Source organism: Nothoprocta perdicaria, unplaced genomic scaffold (assembly GCF_003342845.1).
Source record: "Nothoprocta perdicaria isolate Ctin4 unplaced genomic scaffold, notPer1 scaffold_152, whole genome shotgun sequence".
In the NCBI taxonomy this organism is placed as follows: Eukaryota; Metazoa; Chordata; class Aves; order Tinamiformes; family Tinamidae; genus Nothoprocta; species Nothoprocta perdicaria.
The window spans coordinates 1,275,111-1,289,048 of NW_020454672.1; the positions used below are offsets into that span (position 1 = coordinate 1,275,111).

Sequence of the window (13,938 nt, forward strand, 5' to 3'; positions counted from 1 at the left end):
ACTGGAGCATCTCTCGTATGAGGAGAGACTGAGTGAATTGGGCCTGTTTTCTCTGGAGAAGAGAAGGCTGAGAGGGGATCTGATTAATAAGTATAAGTACTTGAAGGGGGAATGTAGGGAGGAAGGGGCCAAGCTCTTCTCAGTGGTGGCCAGTGACAGGACAAGGGGTAATGGATATAAGTTGAAACACAGGAAGTTCAATCTGCTTGTGAGGAAGAACAACTTTACTGTGATGGTGACAGAGCCCTGGAASAGGCTGCCCAGGGAGGTTGTGGAGTCTCCTTCCAGGGAGGTCTTCTAAACCCGCCTGGCTGCCRCCCTGTGCCCCGTGCTSTGGGTGTCCCTGCTKGAGCAGGAAGGTTGGACTAGATGATGCCTAGAGGTCCCTTCCAACCTCAACCATTCTGTGGTTCTGTGATTATGCGTGATGAAGGTTCCAGGACTTTCACAACAGCATACAGACAGGAGAAAAATTCTTTATTATGTGTAAAATAGTGAAAAGAGTTTGGGGACATGGAGATCAGACTTGCTTGTTTCTAATGTGAACATGCCCCAAAACTTAGGGAAACCTTTAGCCCCAAGTTAGATGCGGAGATCCCAGCAGGACCCTTTGTGTGGTGCTTTGGGAGGCAATTCCTTCAGAATGACTCCATGAGAAGCAAAGGACTTAGCAGAAGTCTGCAGTCAAGCAAATGCCCTTCACTAGATCCTTAGTGTGAAGCCAAGGTTCACTGTCTGTCTCCTATATTTTAAGAAGAAAGGTGCTGCTTTTAAAGACAAAATACAGATTAGCTTCATGGATGAGGATGCTCTTCTCACACCTAGAGGGCTCTATGACACTTCTGCAGTTACTTTTTCAATTGAYGTTTAGAATTTGGAAAGCTGCTGCCAAACAACTACTGGGATAGGAAAATAAGTTATAGTTTTAAAAAAAAAATGCTTCTGTGATATAAAAACATTTTCTATTGCATAGAACTAGGGAAACTGTTTACAAAACTCACGTGCAGCCCAGCTTGGCTGGTTTGGACACGACTGCATCCCTGCACTGACGTCTTTCTCCGAAGCCTGCCCTGTTGCAAGGTTGGTTCCTCAGCATCGCTTCACAAACACCCCTCCAGGGCTGCATGTTGGCTTCTTCTTTATTTTCTTTTTCTCTTTGCAAGAATCAGCTGTCGCCTCAGTTTCCTGAAACAAAGGACATCACAACCATTAAATGGTGATTGCTTRCATAGGCCACCCAGTGAGGCAGGATTTTGAGCAGACAGATGCACTTGAATAGCCAGAAAATACTGTGGTCAAAACAAATGCACCAGCAGCCCAGTCCAGGCTTCATTCTAACAGAATGAGCTACTGCACCTGCAGTTTGTCAGACAGGGCAGTCAAAGATGTGTTTTGGACACGCTCTTTTCTTCTTTCCCTGTTGGCAACCTYCTTGCCTGTGCCTTAGCCACGAGCCTTGTGCTTTCTGGGCTGTTTCTACACAACCCATTTTTCTGCTTTTCTGTTCCTGTTTTTTCTAAGTAGTTTTGATTTTTTTGTTCCTGTTTTTTGTAAGTTGTTTTTGTAAGCGCAGAGAAAGGAGCTTGTATTTCCTGTGAACTTTCACACTCCGTGGGACAGCTGAGAGGAAGCAGCAGCACAGCCACTGCCTTTCCCACTCACAGAACGTTAGGCTGCTGTTCAGCTGCTAAGGGCTGCTGACAAAATCAAAGCTAGAAACACAAAGTGTTCGGCTTGAGGACACATTTAGGTTCAAACACAACGCAGAGCAGAGCTTAGTCCCCTGTGCTCAGCATGGCAGTCCCAGCAGGTGACGTTTTGAAGGGCCCTTGTTCAGCAGTTGATCAGAGCAGTAGTTTGGAAAAACAAACCTGCCAGCTAGGGATGCTGCGACAGTCAAGGAAAYGGCCAAATGTGCTTTTTCAGACCGCTGCTGGTAGCAAACCAATTCCAGGCAGGGTTTTATCCTAGAAATGAGGCACTATTTGCCAAAGTGATCTCAGATGGCCAGGTGAGCAGAACAGATAACGTTTTCAGGTGGTCTGTGGCTACAGAAAGTGACCTTTGCAGAGGGGGGCAGTCTGCAAGGGAGGGCAGAAGGAGGAGTAAGGGAGTGGGGAAGGTGGACGAAGGGGGAGGAAAGGAGCTGTGCAGGGTGGTTAGGCCGAGTATGGGGCAGTGCTGCCAGGTGTCAGAAAGCTGCAGTGCTGCCCTGCTTGCTCCGTGCCTCACGGGGCCCTCCCCAAGGCAAAGCCTGCATCCTTACGAAAGGCCCTTGATAATTTGTCTTACAAAYGTCTCAGAGTCTTTAAACCCACTTCAATCTCAGCACATGGTCACTAGGGCAAATTGGAAGGGTGAGAGCTGCAAGGCACCCACCTGAGGGACTCGCTGTGGCYAAGAGGCCTCACGGACCCTATTGAAATACTCAAAACAAAACTGCAAACCAGGGAAGGTGGACACAGACGAGGAATTTGGTAGCTTCGAGTTCCAGCACCCCAACCAGGCAGGTGAGGGACACCCCGCAGGCCTCCCTGCTTTGGGCTGCTGCTGTTGGGTGCACATACAGCTGCATCCTGTCCTGCTGGGACCAGGAGATGGCAGCACACAGACTTAAATAGATGGGAATTATTCCTTGTGCAAAGCTGGGGAGCCGAGTTCAGGCCCCAGCTGCCTAGGGCTGCGAGCTCCTTTGCTCTACAGGGGCCTCGGTGGCCCCAGCCGAGATGGTAACAGAACTGGGATCTTAGACACTGATCCCCCGCTCAAAGCAGCCCCCGAGGTTCCTTTCCCAGGGCAGCGGGGCCACTCCAAGTACCTGGAGCTCATTCGGAGCTGGCGGGAGAAGGTGGCAATACTGACCCTTTTAACCAGCAAGCCTATTTCTGCTCCARGGAATACGGCAATGTTTCATGGGAAGCTCAGGCCACATTTCCCGCTTGCTGCTTGCCAACCCTTTCACTAAGGCTATGAAGCAGTTTTTGCTCCTTCTTGGCCTCCGCACTGGGTATTAAGTGAATAGTTAAGGGCAGCAATCCCAGTGCCCAGCTACGCAGCRGGAGGGAGCAAGGCCTTGTCCCAGCAAAACGGGCACCATGCTGGCCCTGGCAGCCCCAGCCTGAGGCTCCCAGGCCTCATCTGTGCACCTCGTTTGGGCTTCCTAATTAAGACAGCGGGGGTGACACTGGCCATTACACGCAGCAGTCCAGCAGCACCCAGCACTCCGCAGGGGTCTCCTTCACGGCACTCACCGGCGCGGACGCAGGCGGGATGCGGGATTTCTCCAGGCTCTTCCTGAGGAGGCTGAGCTCGGCACGGGAGTCGTCTAGCTGGCTCTCCAGCTTCTCCCGCCGGATGCGCTCGTATTCCAGCTGCGCCTCCAGCTCCTTCACGGCCCTGACAAAAGTAAAGTGGCTGGGCAGGGCCTCAGCCAGTCCTGCCCTGGCTGCTCCAGGCAGTCCTGCAATCCATGCAATCTGTTCCATGCAAGGAGCAGCTTGGTCATGGTGCTCACACCAACGGCCCACRCATGGACGGGTTGGAAAGGCCACTTCCCACCTCGCTGCCCCTCTTCGCTCTTTACTGGGCTCACTATTTAGCAGATCTCTCTATGAGAAGACCCTAGGAGAGAGGTGCCCCCTCCCACACAAGGTGCAAAATCTCAATAGGGAAGTGCTGAGCAACCCGGGACACCAACACGCGAATCCTGCTYGGCCCTTCTGCTGGGTGGAGTTGCTCCTTGCTTCTCTGTGAGCCAAGGTGAGATACGCAGGACCCTTCCCTCGGCTGCTGCATCCTCCCGGCCACAGAGCCCTTGCACGAGCAGTTCTAACGCTCCGCAGTACCCGGCGCAAACCAGGAGATGGAGACATCCTCCCACAAACGGGTCTCGGGACGGCCACAAGCTGCATCCTGCCCTAGCTGCGAAAGCCAAAAGTTTGACATGAAACAGAGAAACAGTCCCAAACCCGGGATTCTGGAAGAGCAGGGGCTCTCATCTTTCCAAAATCCTTCAGCAACGGGCTTAGCCACAGCTGAGGAGTGCTCAGCTGGTGCTCTGCATAACACTTGCTGGGGGGAGGCTGCAGCTTTTGATATGTGGTTGCCCAAGCTCTCATCAGTCCCACAGTGGCCACTAACTCCTGGAACTGCTCACAGAGGCATCATTCAGATATTCATATTACAGTCAGCAAATGACCTCAGAAACTCRGTCTGGGGAAAGGAAATGTTGGAAATCGCAGAGCCCTCAGCAAGAGGGCCCAGTGTGCTGGCCTGACCACAGAGCCCCAAGCTCCCCGGCTCCTGACACTGCAAGTGCTCTGTGCCCGGGAGGGAAAGCAGTGCAGGGGGGCTGACCCACACACCCCTGGCATTAACAGGACACATCTCCAGCGTACGTGGCAGTCCAGAGGGAACTTTTCCATGTGAGGCAGCCAGGTCACTGCACTGGACAGCATTTCCTACCTCTTAAAGCCTAAAAAATCCTGCACTGAAGGAGCAATATTCAAAATCCCCCACAGTGACATTCCCAGGTGACAACTCCTRCTTTCCTTCCAATAGGATGCTATTGTCATCCAGCAATGCAAAATGAACATAATTAGCTATAATTATCTATAGTGTGTAGCCAAATCTTTGAGAAGTAGCAGTGGAGACAGGGCTGTCTTTTGGAAGATACTTTATCATTTAAGACCCAAGTATCTGATAGACAGGGGAGCATTTCTCTTAGATGATCTGCCCATCCACTGACTTGACCATCTTGCAGCATCCTTTGATTTAATGGAGTTGCCGAGACACCGTGCAAAGTGCTCCCTGCAAGGGCAGCTTTGCTGATCTTTTTGGTTCGGTTCGGTTTGGTTTTGTAGTGTGGACATGATCTAATGCATTCTTCAGCACAGAAATGCATTGCTCTTGAAATGGAGCWGGTCGTGGAAGAATTTCTGTTTTACATGCACTTACACCCAAGCCTGTTAAGATTAGGGCCTTTTTATTTTTTCAGATTTCCTGCTGTGTGCCCATGTATTGGGCATATTGCAATGAACACAGCCAGGATGTATCAGACCTCCTGCACCTATGCAGCAGGAAAACTTGAGGGAATAGCAGGTAATCCCACACAAGCACAGGAAGTGGGGACCCACTAGACATACATCAGTGTCATGGGGAGTGGAAGTCTAGACACGGCCAGACAAATGGCTCAAGTCCTTTCTTTTTGGTCTGGCTACAATAGGTAAGTGGAAAAATTGCCCAGTCTGAGCATGAGGTAACCTTAACTAAGGCTCTCAAATTGGCCTTACAGAGTGAAATACCACAGGGACAAGTTAACCTTACTTCTCCATTTCCCTTTCTTCTTTTTTCGTCCTCCTCTCCTCCTCAGTGATTCCTCCCAGCTGTCTGTAGTTGCTGTAGGCAATTTCCAGAAGCTGCTGCAGTTCCTGAATCTTGCGATAGGCCCTTACTGCAAGACAGAGTTCTCCAGGTAGGGAACATGCCACACAGTGACGACACCCATGCTGGAATCTACTAGTCTAGAAAAGAGTCTCTCAAACAGAAAGCAGCGATTGCTCTGCTCAGCACACCCAGAGAGTTCTCAAAAACCACATGCAATCTAATGCTGCTTCATCAATGCAGATTTAACCAGTATCAAGCTCTGATTATCTTTTGCTAATTTTCCAAACCACGTTTGAATGCGCAATGGCACAGAGACTCTGTCAACTAAGTTGTCTTATAACTTAGTTCTARCTTCTTTTATAAAGAAGTCTTCAGTAGCTGGCAGAAAGTGAAACCAGGCATATAGTATTTTGAGGCTCCCTTTTCCCAATAAAAAGTGATGACAAAAACCTGCTTACTGCGTGCATTCCTTTTCTCTGCTTTATCCAGGGTTAAATCTTCCTTGCTATCGGTGCTCCCTTCCACACCATGTCTCTCAAAAAACTTGATGTTGTTTGCATCCAGCTCCTCGTCATCGGAGTTGCTGTCTCCAGTTCTTTGTGTCAAAAGCTCCACAGCTGCCAGCTGGGCAAATCTGCACAGAGGACAGTTAATCTACACGGAAATATTTCTATCACGGGAAAAAAATGTACCATGCTGCATGCATTGGATAGAAACTCTCTGAAACTCTTCATGATCCCATTTACCTCAGATGATGTTTCGGGATTTACGGAAGCATTGGTGCACAAACTATGAGCAGCTGAACTGCTTTTGATAGTATTTTGATGGCAGTTTCAGCCACAGCAAAATCTTATGGCAATGACTTCCACAATGAAGATATATTGTCCTTTGCAGGAATTTTTAATTGAATCTCATGAGCAACTGCATTAGTTTTACTAATAAATAGGAAAAAAAGATGCCCTTATTTAGTTCTCATTTTGCACAGACGGAGCATATTGGCTATTAATTCTCCTTTTCCAAACCAATTCGTTTTCATGTTTCTTGCCTGACCTTACTCAAAAAAGAAAATCTATTAAGTTGAAATTACAACTTTTTACAGCTMCAGGATAGCTGTTTCCTGTTCAGAGCTGGGATTCCCAGGCCTGATCTGTTYTTACTCCATCACTGAAAAACAGGAGTAATTTCAATGATACTGGTACATAAAGAGTAAGCAAATAAATGACAGGCACAGGACAGACACTGCTACCTCTTGGCTACATCTTTTGGAGTCTCTCCAGCTTCGTTTGTAATGTCACAGTCGGCTCCCATCTCGATCAACCACTGTAAGCAGTGGATATGTCCTTGTCCAGCGGCTGATGGAAGGAACGTGCACAAGTCAGATGTCAACAGTTGATGTGTTTCTAACCCAAGATGTTCCCCTCTTGGCGTGGTTTGACACCCCAGTGTCTGTGTTCACTAAACCCTAARGGGGAAATACTATTTCAAGAGGATCTCAGGGATCAAGTCACATGCAGTTCTGAGGAAGATCATGCAATGTCACTTTGTGCCTCCTTGTAGCTCCAGAAAATTAGCAGCAATTCTTCCCAGCCAGGAGTTGAACTGCCCAGCCTCATGCTCCACATGTGGGCCACACAAATACCTGCTGCCTCACACTCTTGCAGTTAGGCCTTGCATGCTGCTTATTTGCMGCACTCTGCACTTGCTCCATGGCCTCCTCCAGCCCCGGGCTCCCATACACCAGGCATGACTGTTTGTGAGACCTCTGACATGCTCTGATGTCTCGTGGAATGGGAGAAAAGCCAGAGCTTTGGGCTGGCACGTTGCTTCAGGAGCTACACCCAGAGGCAACACCTCTCACTTCACAGTCTGACACAAGTGGATGTGTCTGGCCTGGCTACTTCCCCCACACCATGGTCCCAGGAATGACATTTCATATATAGGAGGATGGCGCTTAGCCTGCAGGCTGAAACCTGAAAGCTCTTTCTCTCCAGGAAAATTAAGCCTCTCTATGCCAGCACCTCCTTTGGGTGTGTGTCCTGTCCTACTGAAACAAGGAAATGTATCAATCACGGGTTACATTTTTTCCCTATAACATTCATATTCTCCCAACAATTCTGTTTTGAAAAATTCTACCACTTATATTTAGCCAAACAGAGGTGTGGAGAGACTGAGAAAAAAGAAATAATAAATACATATTACAATGATATTGGTCTCTTTTTTCCTCTTTCGTCTCTTTTTTCAGACATTACAAAATAAACCCTAAAACACAGCAGGACCTTCTTTTTTTTTTTTTTTTTTTTTTTTTTTTTTTTTTTTTTTTTTTTGTAATGCTAGCACTGCCCTGCAAATAAATGTGCTAGATACCAGGGGCTTCTCTTCCTTCACAGCATGCTGTGAAGTTGAATGACTTCGCTGTGTTTTTTAGGAAACACCTCCACAGAACAGAGATGTTCAATAAATAAAGGCCCAATACAGGCCACAATACAGACCATCGTAWCTACATAAATCAACATTTCTAAAAGTTGCATTTCACCTGATAAAAAAAAATATATATTTCCATTTGCAGATTAGATGTTTCAATATAAATTCTTCCTCCTTGACTTTTCAACTTGGTTAGTTTGTTTTTAAAGTAAGAGAGACCTACGCACACACAGACCACAAATATGTGTCGCCCTTTGAAGCGCTCAGGAAATGAGATGCTTTTTTTCATGAAATTTATCTGATAAGCAGGTGCTAGAAAAAGTAAGCAAGCAACATCAGAAACCAACAGTAACAAGCTGGAACACAGATCACGATTACTGACCTTTGTGCAGGAGAGTGGCTCCCGTATCATCCCGCTCGTTAATATTGATTATTCCACTTTTCACTAATTTTCTAAGTGTTATCAGGTCCCCTTTGAAAGCAGCTGCATGGGCTGGGAAAGCTAAAACTGAAAATGAAAAGCGTGTTTCCAAGCAGATGCCTCCGGTTTTAATAAATATCATATTCATTGTGCTTGCATATGATGTGTATATATCTCATCATGCACAGTCTGCCTCTCTCACCTTAACATCTGCAGGGAAATTTCAGAGCTGCAGTTAGCAGGGCTAATGCTCCCTTAATCAGTTAAAATGCAGCTGCAGTACCTGCACTGCTCATCACAGGCTGGACTAAATATGTCTTAGTTATGGCTACAAGTATCTTAGGCAACTAAGGGACTAATTTCATAAATCTGGAATAACAAAGACATCTTTGTTTGAAGGTGGTTGTTCTATTACTGTCAGCAACTAGAGTCACCTGCCTGTTAAGAATTATAAGCTCTCACCAAATATATACATTATTTTGCTCCTTGCTTAAAACATTATCCACACAGGCTTAACAAATAATCCTTATTTTGGTGCAATTTGTCCAGAATAAGTTGCTGCTCTATTTAAGTAAAGGATTCTGAACGGRCAACTCTGCACACTCATGAATTAGACAGTTCTGCAGGTTCCCTAGCAAAATCTAAGAAGGACAACATGGATAACTTGGGATTCAGAGTGTAAAATAGAGTGACAACTTTTATTTCAGTTAAAAGTAAATCTAAAACATTTATGAAATCACACTGGGCATCCCAGTCTTTAGCTATGACTAAGCGTATTAAGCACTGAAAGAAACACCTGTTAGTTCATTGCTTATTTAAAGGTTATATATATATATATATATATATATAGGTATATATATATACACTCAAACATGTTTCCAGCATTAAATATTTCTGTAGTATTCATTACATTGCAATCCATACTCACCTTCCTGTGTCTCAGGATGCTCCCCTTGTTTTTCCATACCATCAATATATTGCAAAATATTGTCTTTATAGAACCGTTCAGCCAAGTCCCTTGGAGTCTCTCCGTGGTCATTCCTGGCTTTCAGAGTGCACTTGACATTGCTCATTTTGCTGGCCAAGAACTTAAAGCAGAGCAGGTGCCCCTCCATGGCTGCCAGATGAGCTGCAGCACAAGGTAAGACACAGTATGTCACAACAGAGCCCTGTTCTCCACCAGGAAAACCCTGCTCTCTGATCAGATTAGCTCCTCTGCCAGCACTTTATTTTGGAATATGTTGTAATCTCTAGCCCAAGTCTCAAATCTCAAGTAGAAGTTGCCCCCAAAATGTTGATTAATTATGTATTGTCACTCTGAAGAAATGTCCTGTATAATTTGTACCCAGACAAGCAGCATTAGACCTGACACTTAAGTTAAATTAGAGCACATACAAGCTCTCTGCTGCAAACCATCCACACCTCCTCTGCCTGACTGCTCTTAAAGATGGTCCTGGTTTATGGCAAGATAATGATATTTAGGTAGAGATGATTGCTAAAATGTAATGCAGCAAAATCTGAGCTCTGCTGAGTTTGGGGTTGCTGTCCCATTGGTTTTCATTCTCACCATTCATTTGGTGAGTTACAGTAACGCTGGAAAAAGTGAAAAGAAGTAGCATCTTCTTAAGGTTAAGTGCTAATCATTACAATCAGTTAGTAATTAACCAGTTTTGCTGGTGCAAAACGGACTCAATATTTACAAATCTTTTCCAGATTCCCCCAATCTCAAGGACAGAAAATAACCTTTTGTGATTAAACTTTTTAACCAGACACCTGCTTTGTGCAGAACAGCAGTCAAAGAACCTCAGATTTTGCTGTAGAAATGATAAGGGAAAATATATTCAGGAGTTGTATTCAGTCCGTATCTTATTGGAGAGTTTCAATAGGATGCTGAAGAAGTCACATAAAGGAACTTTACAAAGGGGATTTTTAATCTGTATGTCTCTTAGTAGCTTGTGCCCAACAGGATTCTGTGCTTCTATGGTTCTACTTTTTTGTGCTAATAAAGTGGTTGAGCACATGGCTGTAAAAGGAAGACAAATGACACAGAAATGTCAGTATGTCAGAAATCAGGGTGAGATTCCAGGTAAAGGAGAACAAAGGTTTCACCAAAGCAGGTGAGAAGCAGCAGAGCACAAAAACCTGCCCAAGAACAAGCCAGAATTTGACCACACACATCCATCATACTCCAGCAGAAAACCACAAAGCTGAAAGTGTCCCCTGCCCTGGCCACCCTGCCCCTCCCAGGACCTCATTAACCCAACAACTACCATCCAGAGGCTACAAAACACACGTGTGACCTGGGAGATTTCCGTTGTTATCCACATCATCTACACACGCTCCCCATCTAACRAGCAGCTGCAAACAGCCCAAACGACCGTGAAAGGCAGCGTAATGAACAGGTTTCCAGTCGTTCCTGTCTGAAACATTCACATTCTGGAAGAAAAGCAGCAGGTTAGTTCATTCATTTATGAAACCTGGAAACAAGACTATTTTCATAAATAGGAATCAGCTGTTCGTTGTGTTCAATTATTTAAGTCAAACCCAAGAACTTTTTTCAAAGTTCATGCCATGTGCACAGGCCCCATTCCACAAGAGGTATTTTTCATAGGTTCTTCATTCTATTTAAGTAACACATATATAAAGGGTACATTTTGAGACATACTTCTATCACTGTATCTATTATTATTCTTTAAATATACACCTAGGTTTGACTGGGATTTTTTAAAAAATTTTTGTCTATTCTACTACAGAAGAGTAGTACAAGTGTAAAAAATTCACAATATCCACAGTGCCAACCTTCATTTAGTGACATCCCTGTGCAATGTTGTTCTCTCACCCTACTGATTCTCCCTAGACTTTTGGAACATTTTCATATCATATTTGGCAATTCAAAAAAATGAAAATTTATGGTAAAAGTAAATTCTGTCATTCCCCTCCCCACCTCCCTTTGCACTAGGGAACTGTAGAGTCCCTCACCGCTCCACTTCGCAGGATAGTCTGTAACGTGTAGGACTGCCCATGGGCTGCAGCTAAGTGTGACGGGGTGCACCCACGATCATCCTGAGCCTCTACGTTGGCTCCATTTAACAACAGAGCCTAAAAGAAACGAAAAGCAGAAGTTCAGTTCACAAGTTAGCTTTATTGGCAAGTGAACACGGATACTTACTTGCATGCAGGCATCCTGGCCCCTGATAGCTGCAAGATGAGCTGCTGTCCAACCTCTGACAGACACTTGAGTGATATCAGCTCCGTGCCAGAGCAACCAGTGAAGACACTGCTCGACAACAACAAAAAAAGACTTTTAAATGATTCATATGTGACTTTAGGGCACAATTCTAACCACAAATTATTAGCAAATGTTACATTTCAAGCATATCAGAACACCTTACTATTAAAACAAGACACTCAAGGCATGGACTAGCCAGACATCTGTGCATCAGGAAGTTAAATGTAAATWACACAATTTGAAGGCTTCACTCAGAAGAAAGGCACAAATAACCTAGTAATCTAAACCCTTGCATTGATGTCTTATGATTTTTTCTTTTCCAGGCTTAAAATGYAATCTATGAGGGCATTTGTACAAAGTGAGTTAAAAATATTGATGTGAGTGATGCAAACCTGCTCTCTTGAATTTCAGTTAAAAACACAACCAACCAGATTGAAAACTTCATTTATTAGGCTCCTTGTGTGCATGGAATCTTCCTTTCTTCTCATCTTTCTGCAGCCTAGCCTTGCTCTATTCATCTTTTGCCACCTTCTGCTTTTCACAGAATCACAGCATGGTTAAGGTTGGAAGGCAYCTCTAGAGATCATGTAGTCCAACCTTCCTGCTCAAGCAGGCACACCTACAGCATGTGGCACAGGGCAGCATCTAGGCGGGTTTTGAAGACCTCCAGAGAAGGAGACTCCACAACCTCCCTGGGCAGCCTGTTCCAGGGCTCTGWCACCCTCACAGTAAAGAAKTTCCTCACACAGAGAAGAGGTTGGCCCCCTTCCTCCCTACATTCACCCTTCAGGTACTTATACATATTGATCAGATCTCCTCTCAGTCTTCTCTTCTCCAGGCTAAACAGGCCCAGCTCACTCAGTATTTCTTCAGACAAGAGATGCTTCAGTCCCTTAAACATCTTTGTAGCTCTCCGCTGGACCCTCTTGAGAAGCTTCACGTCCGTCTTGTACTGGGGAGCCCAGAACTGCCCCCAATACTCCAGGTGCRGCCTCCCCAGAGCTGARTAGAGGGGCAGRATCACCTCCCTTGACCTGCTGGCAACACTCCTCCTGATGCAGGCCAGGATCCCATTGGCCTTCTTGGCCACGAGGGCACACTGCTCACTCATGGGTAACTTGGTGTCAACCAGGACTCCCAGGTCCCTCTCCATGGAACCGCTTTCCAGCAGGTCAACCCCTAATCTGTACTTTTCAGGAACTAACCAAAACTAAACCATTTATGGTTTACTAAACTAACTATTTAGTAAACTATTACTAAACTAACCATTACTATTATTATTTATTACTAAATTAAACATTTATGAACTAACCAAAAAAAGTAGAGGACGAGCTATATTTTRTTAGATATTATTAAGTTATTATTATGTTGCTGGTGGTTTATGGCAGTCTCTAGGTCTGATTTTTCTTCTTTCTAACATTAAGAGCTTAATGAGGKACAAACAGATGACAAGCTAACTAAGTCAAATCTAATACAGATTGCAATGTATGAGAATCAAATTAAAATTTGCAGAATTTACAGAGGTAGAAAAGGGCTATCTAGCTTTAGGGTTGACAACYGAAAACTGTACTTCTACGCTTTTCAACATATTTACTAGGAAAAACAGACAGGGGTTATTTATTTATCTTGATCAGGGCTTGCAGTTGTGGGCGTTGTCATTCCCACTAAAAGAAAGGAAACATCAACTCAAAAAACCTTGCTGTGTCCGAGCGCTAACGAATYTTTTACCTCCAGGCTTCCCGAGTGTGCCGCCCAGTGCAAAGGGGTGAATTTGTGGGGTAAATCCACCTTGTTGATAGCAGCTCCRCTCTTTATCATCGAGGCAAGCTGCTCTACATCACCGGCTTTCACAGCCTCGTGTACGCTACCGTAATTTTGCTTCTTCTTGACAGCTAGTGAGGAGTAAGAAAAGCCATTAGCCACGATAGCAACATTTAGGGGGATTTATAGGTGATCAATCTAAGAAACATCAAGGTTCCAGCATCAAAGGCAATAACCAAAAAACATTTAGTGTAACCCATGAGAGTCAGAAGGGGACTGGGATTAGCAGGAAGCCTGGGTCACTTCCACAAACTGTGGCACTGCTCTGGCACCCATCACGTCGCTACTGTCCTCACATTCAGCTCCTGCTGGAGCCCCTCGAACTTCCATCCATTCAGAGGCACCGATTCCCTCGAAATGCCAAAGCAGCGTGGTACAAAAAACAGGCGCCCACGCACCCAAACCCCTTATGTCTTTGCTAAAGATCGTAGGTGGAAATAACTGCTGTGAGTACGTCTAGTGGCTGAGGTGACTGAGCAGTCTTTTTACAGGAAGAAAAAAAAATTTTGGTAAGTTTCTGGCCGAGAGTTGATAAAGAAATTTAGAGTATCATGGAGAAGGAGGGAATTTAAATGTTCAAATATATATATATAAAAAAAAAAAAAAAAAAAAAAAAAAAAGAAAAGCAGCATTTCTGGGCAGTACTTGAAGGAGATAATGT

General features: G+C 45.0%; 1 protein-coding gene across 1 annotated transcript; it reads right to left on the reverse strand.

Annotated features, from left to right (window-relative positions):
* Positions 1-1,089: 1,089 nt before the first annotated feature.
* ANKRD42 (ankyrin repeat domain 42) lies at positions 1,090-13,391 on the reverse strand (the record flags this gene model as incomplete). The annotated part of the gene is made up of 11 exons (XM_026034935.1): positions 1,090-1,185; positions 3,252-3,396; positions 5,326-5,452; positions 5,844-6,019; positions 6,632-6,737; positions 8,189-8,314; positions 9,156-9,356; positions 10,528-10,663; positions 11,207-11,326; positions 11,397-11,504; positions 13,185-13,391. Coding segments are annotated over 11 exons (1,548 nt in total), but the record flags the coding sequence as incomplete, so codon positions are not given.
* Positions 13,392-13,938: the final 547 nt, after the last annotated feature.